The 22,850-nt window shown below is 38.3% G+C and overlaps 3 protein-coding genes across 6 annotated transcripts in view; 1 reads left to right on the forward strand and 2 right to left on the reverse strand.

Annotated features, from left to right (window-relative positions):
- Positions 1-2,745, reverse strand: part of ppef1 (protein phosphatase with EF-hand domain 1) — a 36,942-nt gene extending 34,197 nt beyond the window's left edge. The window contains exons 1-2 of the mRNA XM_020712694.2: positions 2,552-2,745; positions 1,392-2,414 (exon numbers count right to left, since the gene is read on the reverse strand). The gene's annotated coding sequence lies outside the window, so the exon portion shown is untranslated. The remainder of the gene's footprint in view (positions 1-1,391; positions 2,415-2,551) is intronic.
- A 786-nt stretch (positions 2,746-3,531) lies between these two features.
- On the forward strand, positions 3,532-9,194 carry LOC101158090 (retinoschisin). Its single transcript, XM_004066925.3, has 6 exons — positions 3,532-3,851; positions 4,140-4,165; positions 4,368-4,491; positions 5,778-5,919; positions 6,454-6,649; positions 8,080-9,194. Exons 1-6 carry the CDS (start codon positions 3,797-3,799, stop codon positions 8,230-8,232), a joined length of 696 nt encoding a protein of 231 aa, XP_004066973.1. The 5' UTR covers positions 3,532-3,796; the 3' UTR covers positions 8,233-9,194.
- A 52-nt stretch (positions 9,195-9,246) lies between these two features.
- LOC101174816 (cyclin-dependent kinase-like 5) overlaps positions 9,247-22,850 on the reverse strand; it is a 44,369-nt gene continuing 30,765 nt past the window's right edge. Inside the window, exons 14-21 of one of the 4 annotated variants that reach the window (XM_011488726.3) lie at positions 22,152-22,492; positions 20,505-20,606; positions 20,100-20,202; positions 18,971-19,106; positions 18,347-18,452; positions 16,134-16,256; positions 14,554-14,808; positions 9,247-12,255 (exon numbers count right to left, since the gene is read on the reverse strand). In XM_011488726.3, coding sequence (XP_011487028.1) covers positions 11,848-12,255; positions 14,554-14,808; positions 16,134-16,256; positions 18,347-18,452; positions 18,971-19,106; positions 20,100-20,202; positions 20,505-20,606; positions 22,152-22,492 — 1,574 coding nt within the window. In that variant the 3' untranslated portion in view covers positions 9,247-11,847. Of the gene's footprint in view, positions 12,256-14,553; positions 14,809-16,094; positions 16,257-18,346; positions 18,453-18,970; positions 19,107-20,099; positions 20,203-20,504; positions 20,607-22,151; positions 22,493-22,850 lie in introns of all 4 variants that reach the window. The other 3 variants (XM_011488722.3, XM_011488731.3, XM_020712718.2) reach the window with 3 other exon arrangements.

Raw genomic sequence — 22,850 nt, forward strand, 5'->3', positions numbered from 1 at the left:
AGTCTATCCGATTGGTCAAATGCAATAATGATATTTATTTGATTCGTCCAGCTGCCATAAGGTTACTTATGCACATTTAAGGTTACCATTTATCAACATTTTGCAATATGGGTATTGCACAGCTTGATATCGCGATAACGACCAATTTGGGATTCATTGTGCAGGCCTAGAGGTCGCTTATCTGATTCACTGATCTAAAATGGATCCAGAACATCTTTAGCCAAAACTTCAACCAGTTTGACTCAGAGATAAAGTCCTGGTACTGAACAGTGCAGATGAAGTTTTCCAGATTTATTGAATTTAAGTGTAAATTAAATATGAGTGCAAACAAACAAATAAACAAGAATTAATGTCAAATCCATTCACATTTTAGCTTAATGAAATTCAGTCCACTGTTTTTCAACATCAAAATAATCCAAAGGGAGCATAATTAGAACATTCTACCACATTGCATGGTCACATGTATTGGGTGGAATAATGGACTGATCAGTCCATCTGTGATGCACTTGGTCGTTTTTACATTATAGCAAAATAAACCTACCGTGCCTCAATTGAAATGGTATCTTCCATAATCGCCTCGATCTATTCATCTAATTTTGAAATGATTTTAATGGTATAGTTTAATGAGATTCGATTCTGCCCCAGATTGGTTTGGTTCAAATCGTAGGAATAGCAATTGATTAATCATTATCCCCCTAAATAACCTTAACCTGCTCATAGGATCGCCTTTCATCTTCAGATACCAATGCCACCCATACTTAGACCACGTTCAACACCATGCCAAACAGCGCACTGATTTATCCTTTGTCCCTATGGTCACATTATTTTCTCTTTTCTAGGGCAGAGTCAAAGTCCTCAATGCAAACTGCCCTTTTTTTTAATTCATTCCTGCGTAATCGTACCCGGCTATAGGGTCAAAAAATATCTACAGGCTAATGAGCTGAATCAGGTGTTTGATTAGAGGATCCCGGCAGGAAAGTGCATCTGGTTTGGGAAACACTGTTGAAGGGTTCGATCATATTCTTTTGAGGATTCTGGCCAACAGTTCCAACCAAAGCAATATCTGATTTCCTGGTTGATTCAGCACATTTTTACCTGTTACAGCTTGAAGTTATTGCATTGTGGGGTTTGTCTTTAACAGAGCAGGAACAACTTTATCCACCTCTTTTAATCAGAGGCAGGCAGGTGCAGCAGATCAAATGATGTCCTATGCCACTGTCTGTTCCACAAAAAGCAAACAGTCATGGACAAATGCAGCAGTGGCAGCCTTTGAAAATGCTCTGAAAGAATCTATTAACAAGCCGCCACATCACCAGGGCACCATAGCATCAGATCTCCCAGCTTGACGCACACCATCCATAACAAGTCAGCACCTCCGGTCCGGTTCCTACCTGGATCGCGCGCTCCACCGGCATACGCGCACCTCAAAAGACGCACACTGAAAAGAAAAACGCGGACTCGAGGCTTGATCTCCGTTCTCTTTTAGGATCGCTGCAGAACACGGAGGTGGCAACAGCTGCGGGAAAGGAGGCTGACGAAGCAGAGATGGATTCAAACACACCGCTAAGACCCAGGAGGTCGCTGTTTCACCTCATGTACCATAATAACCAGTTTCAAAATAGTTTCCGCTATGAGAAGCATTTCCATTATTTTAGACCAATAAGCTTAACTTAGTTTTAATGCTACTGGATTAAACTGAAAAAAAAGTGGGAGTTTCTCGGCTCCAAAGTACAATTTTCAGTAATGAGAAATTGTCAATAGTGCAAAATTACCGAAATGCAGGACACGCAATATTCACATTTTTAATAAGCCAATAACAGTTAAAAAAAAAAAAAACCTTTACACATTTAAAAAGGTAACGTACAAAATGGATAGTGAAACAATGTACTAAAAGTGTAGCCACGCTCAAAGCATAGCCTTTTCATTAGGCTATGAACAACACAAAATTGAATTTATGTAGTTAGAAAAAAAAAAACCTCAAGAGAAGAAAAATAGGCAGAAAGTTAAATAGAGTTCTGATATTCAAAACAGTTTAAGCTCAATGTAGCAAATTGTCCTTCATGGCGTTTGCAAGAGGCAACTCTTATGAACCCCTTTCAATTCCCAGGACTCCCTTGCAGAACCTAAACATCTAGCTCCCAAACAAAAATCAGTCCAATTAAAAATTTAACTTATTTATTCAAATAAAATCAGTTTTGCTGAAGTCCAATGATTCAAGCAGCAGCTTTTGAACACAGCCTCTTCTGTACGATTGCAACAGCAGCATCAATCTCCTGGAGAGTGACCACCTTCAGTCTGTTGTTCCTGGACAGTCGAGAAGCTTCTGAGCTCACCAGTCTGAGCAGGACAAGTCTGGGTAGAACAACCTGCCGACTGACCAACAAGTCTGTGCTCCTCATAGCAGCTGGACACACCTAAAGGACAGAACATTTTTACTCCACGCTTCCTTTTTAAAAGCCCCAAATGCAACAACTGTTTACAGAGTATCAGTACGTTAAAGACAACAGAACAAGTTAGGCTAAGTCCTCAACACATTAAGATAAGTCCTGACCTGTTTGTGAACTTTGTAGATAAAAGTTGAGTAACTCTGAACCCTCTTCTTTTTGTGTACAGGATTCCTGTGGACAGTTTGAAGAGGGACCTTCATTCTTTAAATTATTATTATTATTGATTTTTTTCTTGAACTAACTTGCTGAACCATTTAATAAAGAGAAACCTCACAGGAAATGCTAAAGCTTTCCTCTTTATACAATTACCATGGAGCCTGAGCAAAAGGCAGTTTTAATGAAAGCAAATTGAAAACAGCTTTGCTAAATAAGATTTAATTACATTCACCCACCTGACTTTAAAGGCTTGAGTAGGGATTCTTGCTGGCTGCCAAATCATGACAAGATTAAAAAAAAGCATTCAAAATAGTTTCAAATGTGGAAGGAGATGTTGACAATGAACTTTTCTGTGCGCTACAATGATAATTTAAGTATGGATTCATTCAAAAGATGAAAAGACCAAATACAATTCTTAAAAATAAGTCAGATTGTCACATAAATGAAATCAATTCAAACCTGTTATGTTGCAAAAGTTACAACTTTTATCAATGTTTCTTTTTCTTTGGAGGTCTGAAGCATATAGATACATGTTTGATTAATACCGCTTCTGTTCTATTTTGGCACACTTGTCATTGTTGGTTGCAGTAAAATTCTTGGAAATTCTTTGACGCCTTTATTTTGTAAGCATAAAATATTGGATTTAAATGACTTTTTTTTAGTTTTAGTTTTAGAATGGACTGTTTTGGGGGGATTCCTCTCACTGTTGGGTTCTGGCAAACGTTGGGAAGTGGAAAAATGCAGCAGCTCAGCTCCACAAGAGCCTCATCCATCCAAAAGCAAACCTTCTGTTTCACCATATGGATCGCTATGGATCAGCCCACACAACTATCAACAACCTCCAACCAACCTCCACCTCTCACACACACAAACTCCCGCCGACACATACACACATTCTTGCACAGTCAAAAGGCACACGCACACACAGATTTGACTTTTAAGATACTGGGTTTTGTTTTTCCATAGAATTTCTGCTGTGACCTTTGATGCTGATTACCACTGGTTTTGATGTTGGCAATGGTGTTGATGGTGGTGGGCTAACAGCTGTATAGGAGGGGCTTTTTTTTCAGATAAGGATGGCATTAGGCAGGACCATTAGCGTCCTGTGGATTACTATAATCCAGCTTCTCTGACAGTATTGGCTTGCCTGCTCACTCTTCAGTCTGTCCTCCTGGTTTGGAGCAGATTGGAAGATGGCTCTCAACACCCAACGCTTCCTGCTGGCTCTGCTTCTCCTTGGAACTGCTGGTAAGGTTTCAGTCCTTTACTCAGCGTTATAAATGTTGGATGCAGAAAAAGGAAAGTGAGACATCTTGCGGTTTCTTCTTGTGAGGAAATATTTTTACTGTAAACTCTAAAATGCATGAATTTTTCTTAGTAGTGTCCTTTATGTGTTAAATCTATTTATTAAAATGGTAAAGTAGAAACATGAATTAAAAGATTGCATCTGAAGTATTGGGACTGTTGTGTGTCCATCTCTTTTTCCCTCCTTCTCTTTTCTGTACTTTTTGTCTTCCCTCCCGACCGGCTGGACAGTGTTTGTCACGATTCATGCTCAAGAGGTATGAGGAAAGTGCAGAAACTCAAACATATATCATACTTTTTTTCCCTCCAAAAATCAGGTTAACCAGCCATATTTAAAACAAAAATTAGGCAACAGCAAGAAAATGTTACGTGTGGCTCCAGTTATTTTGCACTGTAAACCTGCTAAAATGTGATTAAACAGTTGATGTCATTGGCTCACGGTATTTCTGTTGATATGAGGTTGGGATTTCTGAAGGTCGGAGTAGGAACTCCTGCAAATGTGAATGTGAAGGGGGAGAAGCCCCAACAGAGTTCTCCTACATCGGCTCAGGCTCAATGGTGAAGGGAGTGGACTGCATGCCAGGTAATAGTCTTATCTCTGTTGGAAAGAAAGGTTTATTGGATTAATATTTTTTCATAAATATTAAGGGAAATAATTTCACTTCATAGATGTAAAAAAAAACCTCTTTCCTCTCACTTTGTTGCAAAGAAAGATACTGAGGATTTTTAAAGAACTGTCAGAGTCCGTGTTGATCTTATGGTACATGCAAAAGAACAGGACATTTTTCTAAAAAAAGAAACACCTTTTTGCCAATAACATTTCTGTAGCCATTTCTTCCATCCTATATTCTTATACAGCTGATAAACTGATGTGAAGAAGTGAAATTGAAACCCAATAAAAGAAAGACGGGCAATAAAAAAGACAAACCACACATCCACTATAAATATTTGGGGCTCTACATTAAAAAAAGTGTCTTCAGATTACAAACTATTTTGAATTTGTGGGAACTTTATGTAGTTAACAGATTCCACCTATTCCATAATCACAAGAAAATATATTCCAAAACTTGGATTCAGTCATAGAATATATTAGGATTAATTCTATTTCCTTGTTCAATTTTTTTCCCCACTTTTTATGTTTTTTAATCTTTCCATTCTTCTAAATATGACAGTTTTATTGTGAGAACGCATAAGTGAGAACAACAAATGCCTATCCATCACTGTTAGGCAAACACTTGATCGTCTGACTCACTGAAACACTAATGCTGTAACTGTTGTAATTCTTGGATTAGACAGAATGGGATCTTTTTTTCAGAATAGGCTTAGCTCAAAGTAAACAAACAAGCCTCTTCTACACACAGTACAATATAGTCACAATAAGGTTTTCTCACATTGAAAGTTTAAATTTAAAGCACCACTTGATCCCTGAAGGGAAATTCAACACATTTCTTAGATGTACCTGCTTAATTTAGCTAAGCCACTATGGAAAAGGTCACCTCAAAGCAAGAGAACAATTTGGACCTAAAGCCTATGGAGAATAAAGTCTGACCATCTGTGAGCCTGCTGCTCTAATGGACATCACGGATCTGCCAGCGAGGAGAATTAAACTGCAGGCTTTCAGGACAGGATGTGGGTCACAGGAAACGAGAAAAGGCAGGGAAAACGTAGAGTGTGAGGACGGAACACTGTTGAGTACAGGACAATGACAGAAAAAAACAGAGTTAAATCTCCAGAGAGGCTTACAGATGAGGTTAAATCAGTGTTTCACAGCTTGGCTGAAGCAGTTTGTGCTCTCTGTAGAATTCAAAATCCCTCCAGGATATCAGTCTTTGTCTGAACAGTTCAATCATATCTTTGTTTTATTTACAGAATGTCCTTACCATAAACCACTTGGATTTGAGGCTGGATCCGTGAGTCCAGACCAGATCACCTGCTCCAATCAGGACCAGTACACCGGCTGGTTCTCCTCATGGCTTCCAAGCAGAGCTAGGCTGAACAGTCAGGGCTTTGGGTAGGTTCCTGGCTAGTATGCTGATAAATATCTTGTTTTGCTAAACAAAGCAACAATTGCAGTTATTATATTTCATTACAAAAAAGGTAAATTTTTGGCTCTACTCCCTGCAAGTAGACCCCTGTCAGATCTTGTCTTTACTGAACTGAGCAAAAACAGACTAGAATCTACATGTTATGAAACGTAAACACAATAGATGTGATGAGGGGAAGATCTAACTCAGAAGTCTGCTTTCTAAATGTCTTCTCAGGCCAGAAAAGTAACATATTGAGTATTTAATATCCTATTGTGTAAAGACACTTTCAAACTATCTCTGCTTTTGCCAAATAAATATTTACTGGAAAGTCATTGATACTAATCAAACTTTAGAGAGAAGATTTTTGAAGTCTGAACTAAAAATATTTACAGATAGGGAGAATCAGAAGTGACTTTAAACTGTGTGGCACTACATAAATGTAATTTGTTAAGTTTGAAAGAACTGTTGTTAATGCAGTAGAGATACACAGGTCTGATCTACTTGTGGTTCTCCTCCAGATGTGCCTGGTTGTCCAAGTTTCAGGACACCAGTCAGTGGCTGCAAATAGACCTGAAGGAGGTGATGGTGGTGTCGGGAATCCTCAGTCAGGGCCGCTGTGATGCAGAGGAGTGGGTCACTAAGTACAGTGTTCAGTACCGCACGGATGAAAAACTCAACTGGATCTATTACAAAGACCAAACTGGAAACAACAGGGTAAGTTGTGACTCGACTCAGACAGGAATCCAAACAATTACATTTAACAACATTTCACTTTCTGGCCTGGTGCAATACAAACACACCTGAATAATGTCTCCCAAGAGAATTATAAAGAAAAGTCAAAATGCTGTGAAAAAAGTGAAAAATTCTGGGTTTACTATACATTTTTTTAGAATGACAGTCCATTTTGCAATTCTGTAATGAATTGGTGGTTGTGAAAGAAGGAAAAGTGTGAAACAAAGACTTCAGGACAAGATCTGAATTTGACATTTGACTCGAACATCATGGAAAAAAAGCATAAACTAAAATCTAACCAACCAAACTCCCACAAATACAACTAAGCTAAGAGAGAAGACAACCCGTGCAACCGGCATAGACAACCTGAAAAACAAGCAGGCGAACACCCAACTAACATAAGGCAGCTGAATTAAAGCACATTTTAAATATGGTGTAAACATTTGGGGGAAAAGGCTGAAAGGATAAAACCTTAACTGAACACAAATCAAGATTAAAATATGGGCACCAAATCATAAAGTTTAGCTATTTTAAGTTAGCGGATAGTTTTTTTCTGTCTTAGCAAACATATACATTTGCTGCATTTTTGTCTCACTTAGGTCAGCTTTTATTACAAATTGTGTTATTGTGTCAAATAAAAGCATAAATACTTCATTTTTATTTTAAAATTCCAATCTAAGTATGTAAAAGTTCAAAATGAAAATTAAATGTTTAATACAAAGTCACTAAACTTTCCATATTTGGTCTCATGCATTTGTTTAAGTCATTCACCTATAGCAATCCATTATGTGTTTAAAAAACAAATAAATAAAAAGAATCAGCTTCACAAAATGTTGTCCATCCATCCATCCATCCATCCATCCATCCATCCATCCATCCATCCATCCATCCATCCATCCATCCATCCATCCATCCATCCATCCATCCATCCATCCATCCATCTTCCTCCGCTTATCCGGGACCGGGTCGCGGGGGCACCAGTCTAAGCAGAGATGCCCAGACTTCCCTCACCCCAGCTACTTCCTCCAGCTCCTCTGGGGGGACCCCGAGGCGTTCCCAGGCCAGCCGAGAGACGTAGTCTCTCCAGCGTGTCCTGGGTCTTCCCCGGGGCCTCCGCCCAGTGGGACATGCCCGGAACACCTCTCCAGGGAGGCGTCCAGGGGGCATCCGGACTAGATGCCCGAGCCACCTCAGCTGGCTCCTTTCGATGTGGAGGAGAAGGGGTTCTACTCCGAGCTCCCCGCGGGTGACCGAGCTTCTCACCCTATCTCTAAGGGAGCGCCCAGCCACCCTACGGAGGAAGCTCAAAATGTTGTTATACAAATAAACCATTGATCCATTCATATATTGTTTGTATAGTAAATGAGGTTTTGTTAGTCAGTCTTCGTCCTGACATTTGTGTTCTCTCCCAGGTGTTTTTTGGAAACTCTGACCGCTCAGCATCTGTCCAGAACCTCCTGCGGCCTCCCATAGTGGCACGTTACATCCGCATCCTTCCTCTGGGATGGCACACTCGCATCGCTTTACGTCTGGAACTGCTGATCTGCATGAAGAAGTGCACATAAACGTGTTCCCCTGCCTTCCCAGATGCCTTGTCCCAAACATGTGTGGTGTGTGGTTGTGCATTGACAGATTTGGCCCAGATGTAGCAGCTTAGTGCTAAAGTGTAAAGCGTGTATTCCTTTTTTTTTTTTTTTAACTATTACTTTAAGCACGAGTACATCAAAACAGGTTTGTTTGATATGTGCAAGCTTTCACTTGCTTTGCTCCTGATTGTTTGTTCCAAACCCGTCTCCCACTTAGGCTTCGTTTGGAGAGTTCTCAATAGATCACTTCATTTGCAACAAAATGGCATAATTTCAAAGCGATAATTAACAGTTGAGGGAAAAGGGACAGGATGGGGGGGAGATTGCGACCACAGGTGTGAGACAAGCACTTGTTGTTCTGTGACACATGGGAATAAAACAAATCTCAGTTCTTCTCCTGGTATGTGATTAAAAGATTTGGACTCTGCTTCCTTTTGTTGCTCTAAGTAGATTTTTACAGTTAACAAATCCCATTATAATATGGAAACCGTCTTTCTTACATCTTTCTCAAGACAATTGCAGTAATCCCCTTTTTATGAAGGGCTTTTGTGATGCAAGAGATAATGAGCAACAAGAGGCCCTGTTTTGCCGCAGTTTCTCATTTCTTGGGGTCATTTATTACAATTTAATGCTACAATTGCTTTCTTTTTAAAACTTGCAGTTGAACAAATGCTTAAACCCCTACAGTTTGACATGACTATTAAGATACTTTTCAGTGATGACTTGCTTTTTATTAATGCTCAATCACCCTTCCTGTCTCAAATCTCCCTTATTCTGCCTACATTCAACTTTTTTGTACTTTTTGTGCTTTTATGAAGAACGTGGTGCTTTTTTGAAGGTTAAAAAACAGAAAACTCTGTCATGTGGTTTGGTGTTAAAGTAAAGGAAAATTCTGTGTTTCATCCTTGAACTACTTCCTGTAATAAATCTATGTGAGTGTTGATTCTGTTTTTGTGTTGTCTTTGCCAAAAAAAACACAAAAACAATCACACAAGCAGTTCAAAAATGTACAGTTGGCATTTATTATGAGGCCCTATTTTATTTAAAGTTAAATGATCAGTATAGATACACTCTATTATTTCTATTTACATCCTGTCAGAAGCATGATGATAAAAAGAAAAGGAACAAATGTTTTTGCAACCACATTCATATTTATGGACAAAAGTTGCGTCTTCTCGTCCCTCTGAGAGTGTAACACACGTGGGGTCGAAGCATCCGTTTCCATATAAAGTGTTACGTCTGTTATTGTAAGGCTTCAGGTCTCTGGCAAGGCAAGCTTTCTGTCCACAGAAGATATGAACAAACCCGTGTGGAAACCAAAGCATTGATGGTGGAAAATGTACAGTCTTGAGTTTCACAAGGTCGTCCTTAGGGATAAGTTACAAAAATAAAATATATATTATAGAAATCTGTTTTGAAATTAAATGTTTAATCAAGAAACCTGTCTCTCTGCCATATCTGACCCCACTAAAACTTCTCAGTGTTATTAGTTCTCTTTTATATTATATTTATCAGTGTAATCGGTGGATTCAGAGCTAAAGGCAACAAAATCCCACTTTTAGCCCATAAAGTTTTTACATTTTCTCCTCCACTCATTTCCACAACAACCTTTAATCCTAAAGAAAAGTGAAAAAATACCAAACAAAAATGTGATGGCCTTCTTGTCCCAATTAGCCAAAAAAACAAAACAATTGCCTACCACCCATCTTAGACCACCCATCTTAGTTTTTTCAATCATGCAAATCCTACAAAAAATAATGGAATGCTTTTAGAAGCAATGAAAAATCTACCCTGATGATGAAAGCAATGCAAACTGGAAGCTAAAGGCTAAAGAAGGCATTAAAGAAGACAAAATGTAAACAGTAAAGATGCATGAATGTAAACATGTGTGTTCAAAGAAGTCTGGAGATATTTCATACAGGTTTTACATTAAACAAAGATTGAAAAAAAACTAACCAAAGTATTGAGTTTGGAGCAATACTTGTCAAATATTATTATCCTTTTTCAAATAATTATTTTGATTATAAACATGTTTTATTGTGTACTTCTTGCACACTGAATTTCATTAAAAAATTGAATTGTAACTTTGATTCATTTATTTAACAACTAAAAAACATAATTTGCCTGTTTTTCTAGCAGGACTTGGCCTCCTGTCAGTTCCATTTGTATCATTGACATTACAAAGCCTCTACAGCCTAATTGCATGATGGAGGACCTTATCAACTCATTTCTGAACTCTGGTTTTGTAAATAATGCAAAATTTCTGCTAACAGCACAGTCTGAATGCCACAAAATGGGACATTAAGTAAATTTTCTAACCGTTTCTTCAACAAAAATCCAGGCTCACTTTGTTTTGTTAAAATTTTTAGCCAGATTATAAATAAATCTACCATTGTTTTATTTATTGGCTCCACAGACTATGCTTTGGAAGACAAAATTAACTGTAAAAACAAAACTATTATAACCAGACTTCTTTTTACAGTAATCTTACTTACAGTATCACTTGTGCATAAGGATTTTTTTTTACTCTTAAAACAATCTCAAAAGTTATATATTTTTTCCAATCATGAGTCTTTTTTTCTCACTAAGGCTAACATGGGAAAAGAAGAATGTCACTTTCTGTTAAGGCTGTAGACAAACCAACATGGCAGTATGAAGCTGGAATGCTGTGGTTACTTGTTACTGGAAAAAAAACAACAATAAATGAGCAGGTGACACCTCAAGAGAGACTAAACATGTACTGCACAGGTTCTAACAGTCTCACTCAGGTTGATCTGCTACCTAACCCTCTTCACAAATTGCCCAACTTTGTCTAAACCGTATAAACTGATGAAGTTGATGGGCAATTTGGTATGAAACGCACCGTCAAAGGTTTTCTGTATTCCTTAGTGTATATTCATATATTTGTATATAAATGTTTACATTTCGACCAAAAATATCAACAGAAAAATTGTAAAAACATAACATAAATATCTGGTATTAGCATCATACTAAACAAAAAAAAAGAACATTCACCATTATTAAGTATTCTTTGTGACATATTCTATTATCAACACATAAATATCTATGCATTTCTTTGTTCTCGAAACTAAAGCTCTTGCAATTAGTCATTTCTTCCTAAATTACCATATAGTATTCCCTTAAACCTAGATAATGTCATTTATAGCTTATATCCTTGAATTTAACACAAATAAATATTTAATAAATAATGCAGATATAAATCTTTCTTTTTTGCTATCAAATATCAGAAATTGAAAAACATTGGAGTTCGTTTGCCGCTTGTGCGATGTTGGCGCGTGGAGAGTTGCAGTTGCGCTCTCTAAGCAGAGGATGGCAGCAAAGAGACCATGTAGGCAGTGTCTGAAAGGGTATAGCTGGGCCCACTACCTGTATGTATTTCCTAAAATGACACTGTTATTGGTGTTGGTCGGTCATGTCCAGTGGCCTTGGGTGGTATAGACGTGACAATTAACAGAGAGGTACATGTTCACATGAGACCTCGTGAAGCACTTTCCTGTGTCTTTGTGACCTTGACATCTGCTTCCAGCTGCTTCCAGTATGCTGTTAGGCTGGAGGTGGTCTGATTGGTGGTTTTTACAGGGCTGTCTCCTTCAGGTCATTGAGGTTTGGCATCCTGGTGCGCGAGGCTCGAGTAAAGGTGGGCCCATTCTGCCCTGGTTTGATGCCGAGCTGTTCAGCTGTGAACTGAGCCCCGTCCGCCCGCTGCAGGGCAGAAACGTGCCAGCTGGACTCAATCTGTCCGGGGAGGGGGTAGCTAGCCTTGCGGTTCTTGGCCTGGCTGGAGCTGCTCACCCCTGAGTGGCCCCTACTCTCCCCATGCCCCCGACTTTCAAGGTAGCCAGTTTTAGAGGAAGGCTGAGGTGGGTTGGGGAGAGGGCCCTGGAAGCGCATGTCTGGCGGAGGGGGAGGAGGGTTTTGTCCTTGATTTGAAGATGAAGGGGAGAGATGGAGGAGTCTACGAAGTGACTTGAGCGGTTGGCTCTGGTAGAAGAGATAGAGTAGAAAAATTCATTTAGTTTTCTGGGGGATTTTACTAAAATTCACTCCCCCCCATAAGATTTAGGATGCAATATTTCATTGCTAAATGAATTGAATTTAATATTTTCTTATGAGTTACTACATTCAGTATACTTGTAGATTAATTTGTTTTTTTTTCTTCAAACCATTCATGCTTCAGAAGAGCAAACTCAACACAAAGCAGCAACCCTATGCAAACATTCCATCACTTTAACAAAACAAAAAAGAAAACACTTGGAATGCTAATGTAAAAAAACCTTTAAAAATACACGCTGGTTATCACTTTCATCTCAAAAAGGTTTTTGCAAAGTTTATCTTTGTTCCGCTTCTGCAACATCACACATTTTATTGAATCTAAAAACTTCAACTCGGTATGCAGTCTCAGCTGCTCGGTATTAGGAAATTTTGTACTAAGATGGAACTTTTGTTTAGAAAGAGAACACAGAAAAAAATATTTTAAAAAGTGTAAAATATTTGGCTGACTACATGGAAGCCCATTGTCAATCCTGAAAAAATCACCAATATTTGGTTTCGTCTACATAAAATATAATTTTAATTTTTTTTCAAATTTTTGAGACTTAAAGACATGTAAAAAAATCTGAACACCCTGAGAAAGCCTGTTTATTGTGTACCAAATAGCTATATGTTTACAATACTGAGAGATTTGAGTAATTTGTCTGATAAGATCAACAGAATAAAAAGCTGTTCAAGATTTCAAAATCTATAACTACACTGAAAAAAAGGATACAAATACCACTAATATCCCATTTGACAACAATTATAGCAATGACAGACTTCTTATTGCCATGCATTGGTCTCTGACATTAATTGAACAGTCCCCCCCCCAATCTATTGCAGGAGTCTGTGAGGAGTTTCATGAATGTCCTGCCCTTTTCATGTCACCCCACTTCATCTCAATGGAATTAAGATCTTAGGTTCAAAAGAATTCCAAAAGAATCAATTTTGGATTCAATGATGGTGAGCTGACAAGGGGCTGATGCACAAAGCAGCACAAGACTATGCCAGTTCCATCTCCATGCTTCACAGTCAAGCTATGAGGGTTTACTACTGAAATCCTGTTATTGATTACTGGTGTCCAAAAATGTAACTTTACACCAAATGGTTCTGTGATCTTTAGTTCAGAAGTACTGGGATTTGTCAACATTCTAAAAACACCTCCAGTTTGGTCTTGATGTTTTTCTTTAGAGTAAAGGTTTCCTTTATGAAAATTTAGGCATGCACTCTAACTATAGTTAGAGTCTATGGGCCCCACAATGACCTCTTTTGGGATTTTGGATTCTGCTCTTAAAGTGAACTTGCTAGATCCTCAGACAAATCTTCTGCTCTCACCATAGTGGTCGCCTTCATATCAACAGTCTGAAAAAACACTGAACAGGGCTTTTCAAAGAGCTGAGTAACAATCATAATTTTGAGTTTGCGCATACGCAGTGAGTAGGAAAATTTCACTGGTAGAAAGGACTTATAGAACACCGGATGCCCTTAAACCTGACAGTGATATTTTTTCTTCTTCTTATTTAACAGTATAATAAATATGGTTGTCTGCAGGAACAATTGCTTCCAATGAGCATCTTTTTTTAGTGACCATGTTAACGTAATGACAAAGCATATGTCCCTGACCTCCAAACGTTACATCATATTTGGCAATAACAAACAAAACCCATTTCACTTTGAGTCCATAAAATTCCTCAACACTTTGCTTCATGCTTCTAAATGTTTAGAATTTTTCAGACCTTTAAAACTCACGTCCACCATCAAAATTACCGCTAGGGATCTAGAGTAGCACTTTTCTCATTTATCTATTTCTTTTTTTTTACCTTTATTTTTCCAGCCAAGACATATAAAGAAAACATTTTTTAATTTCAGCTGTGACCTGGCAAAAGGCGAGACTCTTTGATAGACTCATACCAGGTTTATTAATTAAAAGTAACTGCAAGAAAAAGAGGAAAAAAATTCTAAATTTAAATTCAATGAACCATTGTAACATTTTGAATTAGGATTGGCTACTGACAGATTGGCAATAATCTGATTGGCTGCTGAAAGGAGGGAGTGCTGATTGGTTCAGAAGGTCACATTCATGCAAATATGTTGTAGCTTGAGTCTGTGTTAATAGGTCTCTCTGTGGATCCATAGAAAAAACGTGTGAATGTGTATCTGCTGTTATTCAAGGTGAGCCATGAAGTGGACATTTTCCCAGTTTTGACATCATATACTGTAAGAATGTTGCAGGAACTGAGCACAAACCTGGGAGTGCGACTCCACTTGCTTCTCTGGGGCCCAGTCGCTGACTCTCTCCCTCTCTCTCCCCCTCTCCCTTTCCCGCTCTCGTTCTCTCTCTCGCTCCCTCTCTCTCTCCCGGTCCCGGTCCCGGTCTCGGTCTCGGCTCTGTTCCCGGTCTCTGTCACGGGAACGCTCTCGGTTTTTCCGTCGGCTGTTGTGGTGAGACGATGATTTGGAGCTTCTCTGCAAAGACAGATGTTCTTGTCCATTTCCAGTCACCTTAAAGAAGAAAAAAAGGGCAAGGAAATTAAAAAAAAACCTTATTACACTACATTAAGGTTATTTGATTAGTGATTTCACTGTTTGCAACAGTTGTAATTGTATCTCAAATCAGTTGATTGATAACTCATTGAAATATGATGTTTGATATGTTTTTCATGCACCCCCCCTGCTAGTAACAAACAAAGCACAGCTAGGTGATGACAGCAATAAGCAATGACTTTCTACACTTAAACAAATTAGTTCATTTTAGACAGACTGGAAATAGTGCACCTTAATTTTAAAATAAAATAAAAAATAACTTTAATGCCATTTTGAAGCAGTCTTCTTCTGTGGTAAATTAAATGAATAAAGGGATTGAAATTGTATTTGAGGAAAATAACATCAAGAATCAGAATCCATTAGGATACTTGTAAGACGGAATGATTTTGTGTTCCTACTGTATAAATTATATCTGCCACTATATTCTTTTAAAGCTAGTCTTGAGGTTTTTTTTTTCCAATGAAAACTATGTTTAACCTCCTATGTCCCAAGCTAATATTTGAGCTAACCCCCAGTAAGTAGGGCCACAGTTAAGCAGAATTATCTATATACTGTGGTAATATAACCCAAAATGTGGTGTCCATGCATGTGGATGCCAGATTTTAAGGTGTTAAAGTTTTAGTCAAAAATGTCTTTCTTAAATCTAAGCAGATTCCTAGTTTGTTGGTAGAAGAAGTTTTAAAATAACTTCAGTGTAAGTTTGAACTTTTAAATTAATCTAATCTATAAAACAAACGATTTTTACCCAAAAATTTGAAAGTCTAATAAAAGAATACTTGATGTACTGAATACAATCCTTTGTGAACTAGTGTGTGTTACAGCATTTCTTGATATTTTAGTGGTCAGGTTGCCAGTGTTGCAGCAGCCTCATGAGACCAAAGCTAACTTTGCTTCTGAGAGTTTCTCTTCATCATCAGAAGGAGACGAGCTTGCACATTTCCAAAGCAGTAACTTTTCCTTCAATCCAGAAAAACTGACACATTTCCCTAATCTGATATGCCCACAGTCTTCACATGGTTCCATAAAGTGAATTAGTTGATCTCACAAACAAGGGTTAGGTGAAAGTGTTTGACAAACAGCAAGACAATGGATGCATGAAAAGCGTGCAGTTTAAACCGAGCATTTTTGAAATCCTGTCAGTTTAGATTTGGAACTAAATTATCAAACTTTTGAGAGGATTTCAAAGCAGGTCTGGCGGATGTATTTGATGTTAACATGCAGCTGTAGAGTTGAGGTTAGATTACTGGTGAGGAAGGGTAGGGCGCGGGGGGCTGGTGTTGTACCATAGGCGAGGCCACTACAGGGAGGACTTTGACAGCTGCGTTGTGCTTTAAGCTATTCTTAGAGCTAAAAAGGGGGAAAAGGCTTTTCTTGATGTTGGGGTTTCTCCTGTCCTCCATGTCTGTCTGTGGAGCAGAAGATATACAGCCAACACTTTGAAACAAACCTGTGACAGCAAACAAAGAACAACTGCAGCAGGAGACCTTCAATCACATTAGGAGATGTAACACAAGAGGCACAGAGGAAGAAGGGTCATAAACAGTTATTTAAAATTCACAGAAGAAAATATTGTATCACTTTTAATTAACATTTCCTTTAAACAATCTATTTTCTTATTTTCTATTCCGTCATTTCCTGAATTGGACAGTCAATTTTTGTTCAAAAGGAGAGACCAAACAGGTGAAGATTTAAGATACAGGCATTCAACATTTTTTAAATGTAATTATTTTTAAGAAAACCAACGTATTTTGTTTTTATTTCTCAACATTTACTCAGCTACTTGTAAATGTCCTGAACTGTAAAAAAAGAATCAAGGAAACAAATGTGGTGCAGTGACACAGATCTACACTGCAAAAAGAAGGTGAAGATGAAGCAAGCAGAAACAAAAACCCTCCAGAGACATAAAGATGATCTGGAAACAAACAGGGCAAGCCCACAATGGGTTGTCTCTGATCCTAAAACTTGGGGTTGGAGACTGGGGTGAACACGAAAAACGGCTTTTGATCAGCTCAAAAAAGGTTCTTGCAAACTTTTTCGGTGCTTTAGACGTTGAAAGCAGCGCTTCATTCGGAACATGAACAGTGAAGGTGGACAGTTGTGGTCCAGATCTGGTTCACAACAAAAGTATTGTAAGGTGGAAGGAATTCCTCATAGCTCTGTTCAACTCCACCAACACCTCTGCCATTGACGAAGCATGAAGAGGGATTGCTGGGGCTGAATTTGCTTTAAATAGTTCTGTAGCAGCAAGACAGGAATGATCATCTGGAATTTCTGAAAGGTCTGTAGCTGATATGTTTATTCTGTAGCACAGCATAGATATCAAGAGCACGCCTTTTTAAACAAAAACCGATGGTGTATTACTCTTAAAGATCCCTAGTAGAAATGCAGTCCACATGTGTTTTTTGCACCTGAAGAAGGCATATGACCACATCAATCTAGAACTCTTCTGAGGGAGCTTTTATGGAAAACTTCACCATGGAGGGCCACTGGAATCCTAAACTATCGGTGAAACAGCTTGGTTTGCATGGCTACCAGGCCATGAGTCTTAAGGTTACAAAAGAAGCAATCAGGATCTGCGATCCTGATTGCTTCCTTTGCAAGGTGGCCTGTCCTTAAAAATGGGGTTTGAAACTCAGCTACATCCAGGAGAAACTCTGGGCAGAGTCAATGGTCCTCCACAACGAGAGGAGCTAAAACAATTTAAACAAATGGTTAAACCCCCACCTAGTGAAGGCTGGTGATGTACAACATGGGAGCAGAGGAAAACCTGCAGTGAACATACCAGGGAGACTACATCTCTCATCTGACCTAATGCCTCTCTAAGCTACTGGAAAAGCTAGAAGCGGTTGGCAGCACCTCAGTGCCCCTGCAACAAGAACCTTGGATGAAAAAAAATGGATGAATAGAAAGATAAATGGATGGAGGGATGATTCTGCATTTTTTCTATAGTATTTTTTTCTGGTCTTTGAATTAGCACTTTTTTACAGCTTTTTTGTCTCAGAAAAAATAATGTTTTCCTGACTTTCATTTGCAGTCTTTAAAAATAGTACTTTATACAGTTACATTTTTTTAATGAATTATTTTAAAATCCCTCCATGAGCTGCTGCTCTTACATAACCAATCTGATTAACTGCTAGTGGATATTGTATTTCATTTCTTCCAGATTTCCCAAGTTAACTTGCTAAATAATATGATAAGATGCCCTACAAAATCTAAATGATAGCACCCTCCAGCACATTTGGTAATACTAGGTCTCATTTTTAAAGTTGTGCTCCTGCAGTTATCAATCGAAACAACACTAATTGCCAGAGATGAGTAAAACTTTCAAGTAAAACGTGAAAGTCTGTTTTTGAGTCACATTGATCCTCTTTTAAAAAAAAATGAAAAACAATTATTGTAATTTTAGATCAAGAAGTAACGCATCAGAAAGCCAGCAAAAACACAAATTTCATTGTTTTCCGGGTAGGATTAAAGGCAGCAGCACAGAAAACCTTACTATTTGAGTCTTCTTCTTTTTCTTTTTCATGGATCTGAAGAAGCCTTGTTTCTCCTTCTCTTTAGTGGGCTCTGGAGGATTCATGACCATCGCTTCTGCAGTCGTCCTGCACAAAACATGAGGAAAAAAGTTTCTCGAAGGAACATGCTCTGCAATAATTGATGACTTTTCTCTCAGATTGGGTTTGTCTCATGCACACCAACAGAGAAATACATACAGTAAAAAAAGATAAGAGTGAAAAAAATACAACATTTGAAGGTCTATTTAGAAACACAAACACAACATTAACATGAAATAGTTTTCTTTGTTGAGAGGGGTGACAATACTTAGTCTTTTAATGTCTTTACATCATCATAATTAGCTTCAGTCTTTACCCTGCGACAGCTGAGTGAATAGATTCTAATAGCTAAGACTTAAAGAAGAGGAAGAAATGTTTGGCATAAAGTAGGATTCTATATTTAGCTAAGAAACTGGATAAATAAAGGTGTTTTTCTCTATATTCTTTTAACACGATGGACTCAGATTTACAGTGACTGTTTTTATGTACAGTACAGGAAAAGCCTAAAACCAAATGATTCTTCAACTCACATCTCATTGTGTTTGGCAAAAACAAAGACCACTAACCAGTCAAAAGCTGTCTGTCGTTTGGAGTGGTTTGCCATGGCAACCTGGTCACCGGGTACAACGGGCATGACTTGTCCTCGACCCTGACCGACACCTTCGTGGAAAGAAGAGGAGTTGTCCGGTCTGGGGGAAGGGACTGAAAAGGAACAATCAGGTCAGAAAAATTATTTCAAATTATGTGCAGTATGAAAAAGTTTCAATGAGTCCTAAATCTTCTAACAGATTGTAGGAAACTATTTGAATCAACAACTGAAGAAGATTATGACCCGACAAATCTGCATACTTCTTTGCTTTGTGGCTGAGTTGCTCTTGTTTAGGCCATATTGCAAAGGTGACATCCCATCACATTACTTCAGAATACTTCAGAATATTGCTTCAAAGGTGCTTGACTTTATCCACTTGTGGAAATGGCCCTGACTTAAACGTCTGATTATCGACTCTTATGTTCTTATATACACAATTTATAACTATACATAAAGGATCCGCAAACCAGAGTAAACATAAAACCTTGAATTTTCACTTAGCTGTTCCTTTTAAAGCTTTTAATGCCGGTTTTGCAGTGATAATTTTATGGGATGACTGTGTTTATTAACCATTTAGTACGGTGGCTCAGAGGGTCACTACATGCAACAGAACACAAAATAACACACTTCAATTCATCACATCAGAAAAAAAGATAACTCACAACACGAAACAATTAACTCAAAACGGAAGTATATCTGCAACGGAAGTTGATCTGCTTTTATTCTGATATTTCCGCTGGCCTAAAACATCAATCAATACAATGCCATATCAAGGCACACCTGTGCAATAATCATGCTGTCTAATCAGCATCTTGATATGGCACACCTGCGAGGTGGGATGGATTGTCTTGGCAAAGGAGAAGTGCTCACTATCACAGATTTAGACAGATTTGTGAACAATATTTCAGAGAACTGGTTATTTTGTGTATGTGGAAAATGTTTCACATCTTTGAGTTCATACCATAAAAAATGGGAGCAATAACAACAGTGTTGCATTTATATTTTTGGTCAGTGCACATGTATGTTACTGTTATGATTGACTTGTTGATGGACCTGGCAGTCCTCACAGTGATTTTAAAAACATATGTTGGCCCAGTGGGCCTCACCTCGATAGAAACTGCCAACTCTCCGAGGCATAGACTCAGTGAAGATCATTCGGTTCTCTTTGGAGGACCCTCCATCCTCATGAGGGTCGTGATACATGCTGACCTAAAAACACACACACAATGCGCGGTAGGAATACCTCAGGACAAACAAACAAACATTTTTTCAGTCTTTAAAATTATAAGTCATAATTTCATCAACTGATTGTTGTTAGAAATCATATTCTGTACTGCATTCATCACAAGACAGTCAGGACAGTTCTAGGGCTTTCGAGTGAAGTTACACTTATAGAAGCGACAATGTGCTGTGAAGCTGCTGTACTGAGTTTGAACATAAAAGGCTATGAAAACCAGCACTCTGATGGGCTGCTGTGCCGGATGAGGCAGCGAGAAATTAGGGGGTCGGACCTCATTTTTAGACAGCTGTGTATGAAAAGCAGCAGTGTTGTCCCTCGCAGAGTCTTTGATCGGGGCACAAGGGTGGCTCATGTCTTTAGGGGGCTGCTCACTCTGTAGAGAAGATGGACAGGTGAAGGTCAAAGCAGACTGGAGAAGCAGCATGGTGCAGTGGCAATGACAATGTGAGACAGAACCTGCAAATGCATCACTTTATAGCACACCTATAATCATGCAGACAAACACTGATTCAGTCGACACACAATAAAACAGAAATAAGCTTGTGGTCTTTTAACATACTTTACCATAAAATATATTGTGATTAAGAAGAAATGCAATTATTTCTGGCAAAGATTATTTTCCTGTTACATCTGAGAGCAATTGCTGACTTCCCATGCAGCCATAGGAGGCCTTCAAAGATAGTGTTTGTGCAGGAAGACCTTTGTGTGACACACAAAAAACGATGCTCTTTTTCCCTGTATTTTTAAACAAACACATTTACATGCACGGCACATAGATAAATCTATAATTCATATTTTTTTATGCTAAATGTTGCCATATCTAAGCAGCTTTTTACAACAGAAAGTGAATATCCAGTGAGTTTGATTCCCGAACTGCATTCGTTCCAGGGGTGGGGCAGAGAGAGTCCATGCTGGAGCCTATCCCAGTTATTATTGGTCAGGTCGCCAGTCTATTGCAAGGCCACACACAATTTAGAATCTCCATAAAGCATATTTTTGGAATGTTGTAGGATAGCACAAATGCACGAGGAGAACATACTAACGCCACACAGAGAGATCCCAGCTGGGATTCAAACCAGGGCCTTCTTGCTGTTAGGCAAGCGGGCGAACCACTACTCCATTGTACAGTCTATCTTAATTTCTTTATAGTATTTTATTTGGAACTTATTTGAGATTATGTTGTAAATGAATATTTATATTTATGTTATGTTTGATTTAATAACTTTTTTTAAATAAAGTATTGACTACATTGTGCTTTGCAGCTTTGATCTGAAAGGTTATGCTAAGTGTGTTATGAAACACAATGACTGTGCCATATCTGTTTACTGCACTGCTGCTCGCCTATTATTACTTACACCTTTTTTGAACTTTAATCTTTTTTGAACTTTCATCTCTTTTTAAATATTGTGCTTTTGCTTTTTATTATATTTCACCTGAAGCAGCTTTTTTTTACTGCAGAAATTGAGAACACATATTTGGTACTAGCAGCAACAGTTAAAGCCTTCTTCTGTATTTTAACCAGATATTGCAACCATATAAGTGCCTTTGGCTTGGATTAAAATTGACCGTTTTTGCACAAAGAGAAAAACACATTTTTAAAACTTTTTTGAATTTGGAAAATTAAATGATAAAAAGTTGTTTGTTTTTTTCAATAAATGTGCCAACATCAATAAAGATAAAACTCAAGTGAGTATAACCAAAGACATTGATTTTGATTGAAGCTTTTCCTTGAAATACTAACATTTGTTTTTGTTTATGTTTATTGCTCTATGACATTTCTAAGAGAGGGAAATCGATTGTGGAATGCACAACATTGTTACAATGCGAAGAAGAATGGTTTAAAGGCACTACATGAGGATTAGACAAATTAGATAACTATTTGCTACAACAGACCCTGGTGACGATGGCTGCCACTAACCCTGGTAAGGTCTTCGGTGCAGTCCTCTCTTGAAGAGCTCACAGAATGTCCAGTCAGGGTGGTGCGGTGCTGCAGCTGCGGGGAGAGCAGCTGAAGGCTGCTGGCTCTTGTCGGTATAGCCTGCCCTGGTGGGGGCAGGCCCGCCATTCCGCTTTCAATCCCGTGTGGTCGATGGCGTTCCCTTCTGACATACATGGAGTGGCGCTGAGGTCTTTGCTGAGAGGAGAAGGGGGAGGTATAGCCCAGGCCATAGTGATAGGACTCATGTGGAGAAGGCAGAGTGTGAGTGACGGGCATCCCTGCTCCTCCTGCATCTAGAAGGTCCGGACCACCAGCATTGTCTGAAGTACAAAATTTAAAATCAGAAGTGAAATTGAAAAGTTATCTAAACACTCAAAATATGATTTTTAAACTATTTGAACATCTCTGCCTTAGTTCTTTTTTTGCTTTAAATTTCTTTAGTGCATGGTAAATAAAAAGAGCACAATTATTCAACAAACATTAACGTTTTACAAAGCCAGTTATTCTTCTTTCCTCAAAAATTTAATGAAATATAAACATTTGTTCTCTTAATTAATTAACTAATCAAAATTGAAGGTGGAGGCATTTTTTAAGTAAATTAAACACCTACATAGATATATTTAGATTTGATTTTTTTAAAAACCTTTGTCAGGGGTGGATTTGGCCTTTAATCCCTAG

Source organism: Oryzias latipes, chromosome 3, assembly GCF_002234675.1.
Source record: "Oryzias latipes chromosome 3, ASM223467v1".
Taxonomy (NCBI): domain Eukaryota; kingdom Metazoa; phylum Chordata; class Actinopteri; order Beloniformes; family Adrianichthyidae; genus Oryzias; species Oryzias latipes.

What these genes read in the sequence shown, in the direction of transcription:
- LOC101158090 (XM_004066925.3), top strand. Translation starts at nt 3,797, where the DNA reads ATGGCTCTCAACACCCAACGCTTCCTGCTGGCTCTGCTTCTCCTTGGA. An exon ending in GCTTCTCCTTGGAACTGCTG is followed by an intron (nt 3,852 to 4,139) that starts GTAAGGTTTCAG and finishes CCGGCTGGACAG; the next exon opens with TGTTTGTCACGATTCATGCT. An exon ending in GGGAGTGGACTGCATGCCAG is followed by an intron (nt 4,492 to 5,777) that starts GTAATAGTCTTA and finishes TTTTATTTACAG; the next exon opens with AATGTCCTTACCATAAACCA.